Source organism: Podarcis erhardii, assembly GCF_964252035.2.
Source record: "Podarcis erhardii genome assembly, chromosome: 6".
Taxonomy (NCBI): Eukaryota; Metazoa; Chordata; class Lepidosauria; order Squamata; family Lacertidae; genus Podarcis; species Podarcis erhardii.
In genome coordinates this window covers 74,205,054-74,218,072 of record NC_138510.1, presented here as the reverse complement: position 1 = coordinate 74,218,072, position 13,019 = coordinate 74,205,054, and the positions used below count along the sequence as shown (strand labels likewise).

At 42.7% G+C, this 13,019-nt stretch overlaps 1 protein-coding gene across 4 annotated transcripts in view; it reads right to left on the bottom strand.

The window, feature by feature from the left end:
• BTBD8 (BTB domain containing 8) overlaps positions 1 to 13,019 on the bottom strand; it is a 44,422-nt gene that overhangs the window by 17,614 nt on the left and 13,789 nt on the right. The window contains exons 3-8 of one of the 4 annotated variants that reach the window (XM_081865629.1): positions 10,089 to 10,405; positions 8,488 to 8,605; positions 7,530 to 7,619; positions 2,890 to 2,970; positions 1,162 to 1,258; positions 161 to 249 (exon numbers count right to left, since the gene is read on the bottom strand). In XM_081865629.1, coding sequence (XP_081721755.1) covers positions 161 to 249; positions 1,162 to 1,258; positions 2,890 to 2,970; positions 7,530 to 7,619; positions 8,488 to 8,605; positions 10,089 to 10,405 — 792 coding nt within the window. Of the gene's footprint in view, positions 1 to 160; positions 250 to 1,161; positions 1,259 to 2,889; positions 2,971 to 7,529; positions 7,620 to 8,487; positions 8,609 to 8,847; positions 8,983 to 10,088; positions 10,406 to 13,019 lie in introns of those variants that run through there. The other 3 variants (XM_081865631.1, XM_081865630.1, XM_081865632.1) reach the window with 3 other exon arrangements.

Genomic DNA, 13,019 nt, shown 5'->3' with positions numbered 1-13,019 from the left:
CAACCCATCAGATGTCCTGTCACATGTGAGCAGCTGCAAAGTATTTTCCTGTCACAAGTCAGAGTTTAAGAAAGGATACGCGCCTGCTGTTTTTCAACAGTTTTCTCAAAACTTAAAGCGATGAAGGAAAGAAAGAATCAAAATAGTTTAACTCACTCACTTCATGCAAGCATCATAAAGGCTGTCCGCTCCTGTCGAATGGGCAATAGCTAGACATTCGATAACAGGCTGGTGCTTCCCAGGCACAGGCTAAAATTGTAAAGATATAAGCTTATTTACTGTACTTTTAGAACCTTGGAGAGATATGAAAGTTGCTAATTGCAATAGGAAATGCTTTCAGTAAACAGATCACTTGTATTTGTGTGTACAAACCGGATCACTCTGATCCAGTCTTCAAAAAAATAATAATCAACAGTTCATTATTCATTCTGCAGCTGGGTATGTTTACTGCTTCTCTTATAAGGATACATTTTCAAACTTCCTACTTTTGGGGAACCCTTTCCATATCAAGTTATTTAATGATAAATCCCCCCCCCCAATATAACCTAGGTCTGTCTCAGAAACCCCATGCATTGCGGAGGATTTTGAATTCAACTCATGTGGGGAGCCAGAGCCAGGCCTGCTGCATCACACCGAGAGTATGAACCAAGAGTGCACTCAAGAACACAGCCGCAAACTGTGACAAAGCTCAGTAGCAGTGGGCAAAGGGTCTTGCCTTTCAAAGCAAGCTTGCCCACTGCACCTGTTCTTCTCATTAAGGAATCCCTAAGAGACTTCCAAGAAACAAGATGGAAACCACCAATCGAAAAAAATATCCCGCACATTCGCCGTAGTACATTTTGCACAACCTGATTTATAGATGAAAAATAGTTTCCGTGAACAAAGAAAATTTTAGATCTTACACCTACTTCATGTATTTAAGGGACATTTTATTCCACTTTCCCAGAATTGCTTAAAGCAACTTTTAAATCCATTTTAAAATTTGTATTTTATTCCTATTTATAATTCTAGCATATCAATTACAAAAGGTTACCAGTAAGGGCTTTCCAACTCAACACTCTGGCCTGAAATACCTAGACTGAAGATTTGATCAAGAATTTGGAGCCGTTTGGCTTTTATTGCTATCGTCAAAATAGAAAAAAAATAAACATTGGAACACACCTTGTGAAAAAAGTTGCAGTAGTCTCTTTTCAGAACATATATAGCTACTTCTCTTAGGCCCTCTAGCCCATACATGTCTGCAATGTTCAGTATGGAACTGGAGTAAAAGTAATAATAAAAATTATACAGAAGATAATCCTGCTTATAATGGATTCATTCCATAGTAATCTGCATCGCATTCAGACAAGTGAATCTAAACGACTGCATTACCACTCATATTTTTTTGAGAGCCAAGTACAGCAACATTTCCGAGGGGATCTAGCATACCAGTAAAAAATTAAGGTGTAAGCCTTGCAACCCTGTTATATAAACCTCAGATTGATAATTCATGCTATACATTGCGGTGGTAAACATTTTTTCAGTCCCTTTTTAGCAGCCTTCTGGGGACACACGCCAGTGACAGAAGAGGCCAGAGGCAAAAGTAGATAGAACAATGAATGCACATTTACTTTTGTACGGGTGGCTAGTTTCCAGCATATACATGGGGCCTCTCTATCCTTTCACAGCCAAGCAAAAGGCATTACCAAAGTTCAAGGACTGAGAAGAGATAGGATAGCCATCTTCAAATATCTAAAGGGTTGTTGCATGGAAGATTATTATTATTGTTATTTACTACATTTATATACCATGCTTCATTCGAAGATCTCAGAGCAGTTCACAAGATGAAAATAGAAGATAAAATCTCAAATAAATAGAACAAAAAGAAAACAATAACCCCCCCCCTCCCATAAGCACATGTTAAAGGCCGCAGAATATCAACCAAAGGCATGGTTGAATAGGAATGTTTTTGCCTGGTGCCTAAAGATGTATAATGGAGGTGCCAGGCAAACGTCTCTGGGGAGAACATTCCACAAGTGGGGAGCCACTGCAGAAAAGACCTGCTTTTGTGTTGCCACCCTCTCATGGACGTCTCATGGAGAAGGCACATGAAGAAGGGCCGCAGATGATGATCACAGACTCCCAGTTGGTTTATAAGGGGAGAGGCAATCCTTGAGGTAATTGTAGTCCTGAGATTCAGCAAGCTTGTTTTCTCCTGCTCTAGGGGGTTGGACTCAAACAAATGGATTCAAGTTACAAAGAAGGGGATTCTGACTAAACATCAGGAAGAACTTTGTGATGGACAATTCCTCCTTGGAGGTTTCTAAGCAGAGGTTGGATACCTAAATGTTATCCACTTCCCTGGATGGTCTCCCACTCAGGAACGAACCTGACCCACATCTGTTTAGCTTTACCAAGTTTGCTGCATTCCTTCACGTCTTCATATAATGGAGCAATGGCACTTTGAATGTGGTGACTAGTCATTAGGCTTGGTAAAAGGGTTACACAGCATCCAGGAAGAGGAGGACTTAAAGAGGGCAAAGGTCATGGATGGGATTTTGTGTTTCGTGAGTGAGATGCAGTTCACATGAAATTGAATAAAAATGGCAGGTTTTCCAGACCCTTCATCGTGCAGCAATAAACAGGTTAACCCAAGTACCAAACATTTCCCCTCCTTCCCACAGAGTATCCTTCATCACTACTACCCCATCAGCTCAGCTGCCGAGTAAAATAAGACACACACCCCTTTTCGCAGTACTTCAAACATAATTATAGTGCAATAATAATTATTTCTGGCACTCTTGCCATTTTAGTTTATAGTCTCTGTGACATACTTTCTATTTTAATGTGGAATGGTGGAAGCAGAACAGGCATGGTATGCAATTAAAAATAACAAAACTTGACACATACCCAGCATCTGCTTTGTTTGGGAAATCCAAAACTCCTCCATAGATAAAATGCAGAACGACAGTCATCTCTACATGGTTTAAGCTGCAAAACAGAAAGAAAAATCATTACAGACACCAGCATCTGTGAAATAAAATAGGTGGTTCACGTTTTATAAACCCTAAGTGGTTCACCGAGCCCTGTCATATTATAAAACGAAACCGCATCAAGGTAAAGTAATACCACTAATGCAATCTAAAATTATACATGGGTCACATTCCCCAACAGCTAAAAATGTGAAAAGCTGGATTCCCACAAGAACAGCTTTACAAGAGCTCCAGCAATCTAGTCCTTGGCTATAACCACCCAGGCAAGTGTGCCAACACTGCTTAGGAACAAGTGCTTTTAAGATTGTGCGATCTAAAGATTAAATTATCTTTATGAGATTCCCCATCACTAAAATGGCAGGGGTTGTACTTATTTCTAAGGCTTTCCGAAGAAATCTTCAGCAGATTAAAATGCCTTTTACAAGAGATTAAAAGTAAGCTCCTCCAGAGAAGATCAGAGGCAGATACAGTCATAACAGGAAGATTCAGAACACATACCAAACCACGGTCTACTACTGCAAAAGTGGTCCAGGAGTCATAGGTTCACATTTTCCATCTCCCCTATCTCCTTGCACACCCACATTGGTGGGGGCTTCTACTGGTTGCCATACGTGGAATATTTTGGAATTATGGTGGAGGGGGGGATGATGTGTGTGGGAGAACCCTACACCCAAGTAGCTTCTACAGCTGTTAACTCATTTGATGTACCCAGTGTCCTCTCCAACTACCTTTGCCTTGTCAATCTAATCTGGACCTTGCTTGTCAGGGTCACAGAGCAAGTCAGGGGTCAATATACAGAATACACAAAAGTACTGAGGAATGTATATTTTATTGCAGCGGGACAAAGACAATTTTATCGTAGTGAACAAAAACACCTGCATTGGTTGCATGGATCTAGAATGCCAACCAGAGGGTGGCACCACTGAAGAGGCAATTTTCACCAAATTCCTTCTGCAGCCCTTTTAAGTCTTCCCTGCAAGGTCAGAGGACCATCCAGAACTGCATGATGAATCAGCAAAAGTTATCTCTCTCGCCACCCGCTTCCTGCAGCCAGCACCTCTGCTGAATTAGAATGCTTTCCGTGAGTGGAAGGAGCCCTCTCGAGAATGAAGGGCAACTCAGAACGCAACCCACTGTGTTCCCGAGAATTAAGCTTGCATTTCGGGGTACAGCTTCCAATGTGATAAACAGGAAAAACTGTACATACTGCAACATGTGGCAACATTAAATATGTTTGAGGAGCATTCAATAAAAGTGAAATTAGTTATTTTGGGTTAAATGACAAAAAATCAACACAGTTGTCTAGCTGCATGCAAACACATGAGGTAGCCATAAAAACAGCACGAACGAGTAGCCCTGCTGTCTTGACAGCTGGTCTCTTAAACAGCATTTTCATTATTTCAGGATAAGCCATATGCACTGTACTCTCGAACGTTTATAACGGCAACAGGAAAATCTACAAAAGGGCAGGATAGTGTATAAGAAGATTTGCCATGGTGGCCCCAGATTCAATCTGGGCTTGCAATCCTCATTTGTGGGGCTAGCACAGAAGCCTACTGGGCCAGTTTGCAAACAATGACACACTACAGTAATTACTCTGTGCGGATAAGAGAAGGGTGCATGTGAGCCCAAGCTTTCTTCCAGATTTGTTCTCATAGAACAGCCATGTACAACACATCGATCGCGAGCCCTCAGTGGACCGCAGGATTGTTTCTGGTCCATCGCAGGGCCTTTCTCTGCAAACTCAGATGCAGCAGCAGCCGCCACCGCCAGTCTCCACAGCAATGCAACCCTGAGCAGCGCACACAGGGAGACAGAGGGAGGTGCGAGGGAGCTGGGGAGAGGTCTGTGCAGTGCTGCTGGAAAAGGGGAGGTGGGCTTAGTGCGGGCAGGCACTATTGGGATCCACATCAGCTGTGCGGCTCCCTTTGACAGGGGAGAGACAGAGAGAAGCTGGCTCCTCAGATCTGTGCAAACTAATAAAAAAATACAGTTTGACTTTTCTCAGTTGTTTAGTTACTTGTCCATCTAGTAACTATTTGGATCTGTCATAATGATATCCAAACATAACTACTGTATCTGTGAAATAATGATCCATCCATCCATTTATTTACTTAACAAATGACTTCAGACGGTGGTAGATCACTGCCATTTTTTGATACTTGTTGGTAGATCACAGCCAACTTGTGGTTGGACATGCCTGTCATAGAACAAAACCATGATGTGGCATTCTAGCTGAACCAGGTCAATGGGTCTTAAGCTCCATCATCAGAAATACTGAGACTGTGGTTACAACTGAGAGACGCTGGTGCTGCCTGACTTCCAGCCAGGACAATAGGAAAAGCGGTCACGGGCTTTATCGCAGATAAGATGCATCTGACTTGGCTGTATCAAGAAGTGTCCCCAAGCTTCCAAGAGATCAAAAGTTATGGGATGTCAGTTGAGAAAAAAAAAGCATCCAGCATCACACCACCAGGTATACACAACCATGTTCAACATATGTAAGAGCAGAAGAAAGCTAGTTTTTATGGTCACTTCGTCATCACAGTGCAATGACAGCTTTATATCCCCACAGATGTGCACAGCAAACCTCATGTTTACTCTGAGGAAAATCTCACTATGCTGAGATGGATTTTATTCAAAGGGATGGCTGTATAATATTGCACAAATTAAAAGTCAGAGCACCTGTACAAGGAATGCTCAGTTAATGCGTTTTCTAAGGTGACAAGGAAAGCAGATTTGGAGTTTTATGAATCTGTAATTCTTAATCCACAGTCAAGTGTTAAGTAATCCATGAACCAAGGCAGTCAGCTTGCTTTGCTATTCGCCATGTGCGCTGCTCTTATTGTAGAAATGGCTACAAAAACCTGCTTAAACTGTTAGACCTACAGTGACCAGTACAAGCCCAGTGACAGCTCCCAGGTAAAATGGGGAAAAGCCTCAAGAATCTGCACTCCTCTCTGGAGTACCAGGCCCCAACTCCCAAGTATGGTTGAGTAGTTGCCAGCCCTGATTCAAGGCTAACTAAAGCTTCCCTTAAACCAGGATATGCAATTGTGTAACATGTCATTTAAATGGGGTAACCACTTCCTAGGGGGGAAAAAAATCTGAATTTACATATAGACCACAACAAGCCAACAAGCACTAATTGATAGATATCATGTACCAAGTCCTCACCAAAAAAGGTACTGGCCAAGTGGTCTCACACATAATGAAAGAACTAGTAGGAATACAGCGCCCCCATACATTGTTGTTGTTTAGTCGTTTCCGACTCTTCGTGACCCCATGGACCAGAGCACGCCAGGTACTCCTGTCTTTCACTGCCTCCCGCAGTTTGGTCAAACTCATGCTGGTAGCTTCGAAAACACTGTCCAACCATTTCGTCCTTTGTCGTCCCCTTCTCCTTGTGCCCTCAATCTTTCCCAACATCAGGGTCTTTTCCAGGGAGTCTTCCCTTCTCATGAGGTGGCCAAAGTATTGGAGCTTCAGCTTCATGATCTGTCCTTCCAGTGAGCACTCAGGGCTGATTTCCTTAAGAATGGATAGGTTTGATCTTCTTGCAGTCCATGGGACTCTCAAGAGTCTCCTCCAGCACCATAATTCAAAAGCATCAATTCGTTGGCGATCAGCCTTCTTTATGGTCCAGCTCTCACTTCCATACATCACTACTGGAAAAACTATAGCTTTAACTATATGGATCTTTGTCGGCAAGGTGATGTCTCTGCTTTTTAAGATGCTGTCTAGGTTTGTCATTGCTTTTCTCCCAAGAAGCAGGTATCTTTTAATTTTGTGACTGCTGTCACCATCTTTAGCGATCATGGAGCCCAAGAAAGTAAAATCTCTCACTGCCTCCATGTCTTCCCCTTCTATTTGCCAGGAGGTGATGGGCCCAGTGGCCATGATCTTCATTCTTTTGATGTTGAGCTTCAGACCATATTTTGCGCTCTCCTCTTTCACCCTCAATAAAAGGTTCTTTAACTCCTCCTCACTTTCTGCCATCAAGGTTGTGTCATCTGTTCCCATTAGCCTTACGCATGGTTCATATCAGTGCCAACACATATCAGTGCTGACGGAGGCATGATGCTCACCTGTGTGACGCCGCCCAACCCTGTGACCCTCGCAAGCTGGCACCTCTGCCCCTAACTGTTCCCCTACAAAGAATTTGTTTCAGGGTTTGTTCCAGGGAGGCAAGACACAGCAATGTCTTTCCAACATTGCCTTTATAATTTGTTTACTACCCATCTAACAGGCCAGCAAGTCATGCTAAAAGCAGAGAAGGGACGTTACTTGCTCATTGAATTTAATTGCAATGCAGAACTTTCCCATTTTTAACTCTTCCAGTTGACGGTTTGATGCAAATAGATAGATGCGGCTTCTCAATTCACAGAGGTTTCCCACTAGCCAAAATTTAGGACTGTTGCTCAAAATATACTGCACAAAATAGGAGAGTCAGGACAGATTAATTTGAATTGCTTGGTATGCAGCATGGCTGCTCTGCATTTGCAGTGATTTTAAATTGCCTACCTTTGCTCCCATACGACTTGCAAAACAACTTACCCTTGAAGAGTGATGTGCTCTTGAGAGCTTTCGGCCCAGCTCCCATTCAGCATAGCAGCAAAGTAACAAGATCTGGCACATAAAATGGCCCTGAGAGAGGGAAGGGTGGGGTGTGTAAACATTATTCTACTAGATACAAATATTTATTTTAGGAAAGCTGCTAAAAAAGGTTGAAATTATTTGCCCTTTACCTACTAATGCGTGTCTGCTCACTGCATACTTATTTCTCCCAGGATCCCTGGCAATTTAATCCGATTTGTCACAGAATGTGGAAAAATGCTACCATTCTGAAATGCCTCCAGTTAACAGCTAATCCACAATTCATTTTCATTATCCACAAAACAAGGCTGGAAGAATATCTCAAATTCTTAGGCACCTGGGGTTTTCTCCCACTTTGAACACAGAACACCACAATTTTTCCCCATCACAGATCTTTCATCTTCCTTCCAAATGAGGAAATACCTCTTTTGAGGGCAGATCTGCAGCTTAACAGTAATTCAGCTATTAACACTCTACAATTTTTTCAATATGATTTATTCTGGTAAAAGGTTTGCTTATTTATTTTGAGGACCAAGAGCTTTAAGGAGCAAGACAGCTGTATTCTTTTTCTCTCGCTCACTAAACTAAGCTTTCCTTGCAGGAGGGGAATATTTAAAAACTCAACACACTGTTGCTGAATCAATGCCAGTTTTCATCTAGTATTAGATTAGCTCTTCTCCATCGAAGATCACACATATTGGACTATATGCAATGCAACCTACTCAGAGTAGTCCCACTGATATTAATGGACATGACTAACCTAATTCATTAATGTCAATGGGTCTAACTCCACTGACTCCAAGTATAGCTTAGTTAGACACAACGCACAGACATTTCTAAACGTTGTTCAACCCACCCCAAAAACTCACTAGGCTTCTTCTTTTTAAAAAAAAAATAAAATGCTAGTCTCTTGAAGTACCTGTGCACTTGAAACTGTTTTCTGTCAATCCATATAGTAAGATCCGAAAACCAAGATTTCTTGCAGAGCATCAATAGGTCTTTTCCTAAGCAAGATGCTGTTTCTATTTTAGAATCATCTGGAACAAAGAAAAATGACTTGTTATGAGACCATTCTCCACCATAAGGTCCTGAAATAGAAACATATCCTAAAAGAGAAGCTCTGTGGAATTTCACATTAATAAAATATACAGCCTCAGTAACATAGGAAACAGGTAATAAAAAAGGATCTCTGAACATCTCTAAAACCTCAATCCCCCCAAAATGCATGGGGAAAGAGGTGTGTGTTCAGTTGCTGACAAATGTTAACACTGGCACTTACAGCACTTTGTAGGGGAGTTTATTCCATAGAAAGGGATACACCCTGAGACTTTCCCCCAAGCATCCAGAACACCCTCAAGGCCTCCCCTGGAGATGTTAATTCACAGTCCAGTCAGTAAGAGTAGCATTGGGATCATGAGTGCCAGGGCCATAGTGTTTGCACTATGCTGTACCACTTGTTCCCAATATAAAGCCACCAGGTGTGGTCATTAGCTGTTTGGGGGGCGAAGTGTCATCAATGGGCTGATGCCATCCAGCCCTATTTCTATGTAACAGCTGAGTCAGGGGAGGCTGTCCATGATCTGGACTAGGGCTGGGCAATATATCCATATATTGTCCAAAATCAGTTTGAAGTCCGTATCATGATATCAATTTCATAATTTTTTGACTTGGCAATATATCGCGAATCACAGTGTGGGAGTGCACTACGTGAAAATCACAATGTGGGGGAAACCGTGAAGCCAGCCAATGCTTCTCTCGATTCCTGCAGCCCCTGGTAACTCAGCTCAGCTCTCCCCTGCCTTCTGCAAGGGGCAGCGAATCACAAAAGTAGACACCGGCAGAAATCATGATGCAGGAAAAACCGTGATGCCAGTCAATGCCTCGACACAGCTCCACCCTTATTTCAGACATGGTGATATATGGGTATATCACGGTGTCTAGCTGGTGATATCATGTTGTTGAAAACCAGATATCGCCTGGCCCTAATCTGAACAGTTGTGGGCTGGATGAGGGTCAATAAATGGAGCTTGAGCCGAAAGGCATTATGGACTGGCGGTTCTCATGTCCGGGAAATGGTCTGTAATCCTAAACCCACTTTGGAGAAAGATGAACTCACCAGGACTTCTGAAGAGACTTGTGTAGGACTGCACTGTTACATCTTGCCTGCAGGCTTACAATATGCCTTGGTTGTTGTTTTTATTGATTTTGTGTGAGCCTCAGGGTACCTTTCCAACGGAAGAGTGGGCTAACAATGCTTTAAGCAAACTCCGTAACTCCACAAAATGCTCGGCACTACAGCATCTCCACTCTTACACAATAGGTGGGTGTAAGAGTTGCTGTGGCTACACATCCCTGTCTAAACAACGCAAGGCTCATTACTCAGGAGCCAAGTTACAGCGAAGAATATTAAACTCGACATTGCAAGCGCAGCAACGGCAAACCTTGTTTCAGATGGTTAACAAACCCACACTGGCATTTAAGTAACAAACGGAAATCCAAACGCCACCGGTTTAACCTCACCTGACACAACTGCATTGCCTTCAGCATCAGCATCAGCATCAGCAGCAGCAGCAGCAGCAGCAGCAGCTTCTTCTCCAGGAATTTCATTTGTAATAAAAGGGGAAGCAGCAGCTTCTGTTTCTAGGGCTCCGCTTAAGGAATACTGATAAGCAGATGTCCTTTCATGATTTTCTAGGCACTGTCCAGCGAATATTTCACCATTCTGCAGATTGCTGACGTCCACACTTTCATGTTCCTTTGTGGAGCTAGGCTTTGATATTTCTTTCTTGAGAATCGCTTGCTCAGACTCTTTGACGTTTCCGGATGAATACACGACCCTAGGAAGAGAGAGTCAGGCTGTAATCCCATGCACATATATTTGCAAGGGAGTCCCACTGACTTCAATGGGACTTGCCTCTGAGGACGCCTGCAAAGGATCAGACTTCATAGAAAGTTTTATGCATTGCATAATTCAAAATGTGGTTTTGACTACCAGATCTCGTGAAGTTAACGGTTCCTATCCTTAAGTAGTTGTCCAAAACAAGTAGCAAAACAGAAATCTAATAATACCACAATACATTGCTTTACTTGCCCCTCCATCTCAACCATTTCGGTAAGTGAGGCTGCGCCAAACACTAAAACCTAATTATATTTTAATTTACAGAGTACTCAAAAATCCAAGACATTTTAAAAACAGCAGTTATCGCAAGTTAATTCAATCAGGAGAAAAAATATCTCCCAGGTACATCTTAAAAGTGTATTTTCCTAATAGCACATCTGCTAGAGAAATAGTACTTTACAATGCAACATCCCTGAACCAAACCTGGTCCATGAGGCTTCTGCCATCTGGCTTCTTAGTTGTCATGCTAGAAATAAAAAAGGGAGCTTTAAAGGATGGGCAATTCAAGACCAGACCAGGTTCCCAATCTCTCTGAAAGTGGCTGACGAAGGAAACAAATTGCTGATCAAGAAACTTGTTGTTGCAGATTTGATAATGGGGGAAGAGCCACACCTCCATGGTACTGTAGATCAAAAGTTCCAGGTTTAATTCCCAGAATCTCCAGGTGAGGCTGGGAGAGAAATCCTCACTTGAAAAAGGGGAAAGCCACTGCCAGACCATGCGAAAAATACTGGGTTCAATAGACCAATTGCCTAACTCAGCATAAGGCAGTTTTCTATGTTCCTATGCACAATCATAATTCAATAGTTTCAGAAACTAGTTATTCTACAGGGAGGGTCCATGCATGCAACAGAGATTATGCTACAACTATAACCATTTTTTGGTCTGCTTTTCCCCCCTGTGTTACTTTCTGGCCTATTTAAAAAGCAAACTCGTACCGTGCATTGGAAAGAAAACAGCATTATCCAAGCGTAATCAGATTCAAGCAGACCTAGTGAGAGAAGATGTACATAAAATACAGGTGCATGTGAATATGCACAGGAAAAAAAGCACGACCCAAACATGCCAGATTATAACTTGAAGATCCTGTGATGTAGACTTAGAATGAGCAGCCCTTTGGATCACTTCCTGGTTTTCCCCCTCTAAAGTGTTCATTTACTGCCAGCGATAACAAAAACAGCCTCATCAGTTCTCAAAGTCTTTTACAACAAGACAGACAAAAGTGTCATGCAACCTTCAAGAAAGCCATAAAGGGCAAGGGTGTTTAAAAAACAAGAAAAACAGGATTGCCTCTGAGTAGCTAAATAACTCAGGCTACTTTTTGGGGGGAAGACTTCCAGATAACTATTTCCTTGAAAGACTTGCTTGGCAATATGCATGAATTTATGGAGTGTTAAAGAGTATGCTGTGTCCTTTAAGGCATAAACACTCTTGTCCAAATCTGTTCTGAAAACAACCTCCAGACAGACATTCTAAACTGTGCGCTGCAATCAGATGAAACTTGTCTGTATTTATTAGTCAATTTATAATAATTCCAGGAAAATACAAGATAATCTTCCTGCCTGGAAGCTGTAACACTCCGTTATCAGACAGTCATCTAAATTAAGGTTGCAAAATTCTTCTCCCCTTTGGGAGAGTACACTGACTGGACTGCTAAAATCTTGATCATCACTTGTAGGGTTGACAGGCTTTCCAACAAAGCAATAAACAAATAATGACTTTGGCCTATGCAGGAAAGGAGAAATAGTCATTTCTACATATTCTGTCACCCTGTAGCATGACCAATAAACTGATTGCAAGCTGTGAAGACAAGTCCACGTTGGATTCTCATTGCCCAAGGGGCACAGGTTTATTCAACAGACCAAGTCCCCCAAGGGCACCCCATAACTTCCTCCCATAGATTGAACAGCTGCTATTCATTCTTATGGGGGAAAGTACAGCATTTGGGGGACGTGGGTGGCGCTATGGTCTAAACCACAGAGCCTAGGACTTGCCGATCAGAAGGTCGGCGGTTCGAATCCCTGCAACGGGGTGAGCTCCCATTGCTCGGTCCCTGCTCCTGCCCACCTAGCAGTTCGAAAGCACGTCAAAGTGCAAGGAGATAAATGGGCACCACTCCGGCAGGAAGGTAAACGGCGTTTTCGTGCGCTGCTCTGGTTTCGCCAGAAGCGGCTTAGTCATGCTGGCCACATGACCCGGAAGCTGTACGCCGGCTCCCTCAGCCAATAAAGCGAGATGAGCGCCGCAACCCCAGAGTCGGCCACGACTGGACCTAATGGTCAGAGGTCCCTTTACCGTTACCTTACAGCATTTGGGGAAGGGAAGAACAAAGTCTATTTCCTTCCCCTCTCTTAAGCTGGCTCTAGGATTATGGGGAAGAGGACTTGTCATTTTAAAAGTTTAACCCCACAAAATCTGCTCCCCCATTTTTGTTTAAGATTCCTTCTTCTCCTGCTTTTCCAGCTGGAATGCTTCTTGCTGGAAGCGGGAGGAGAAACAGCATCACATACCTCCTCTTTGGAATCTGGAGTTGTGCTTGGCCCATGAGAATT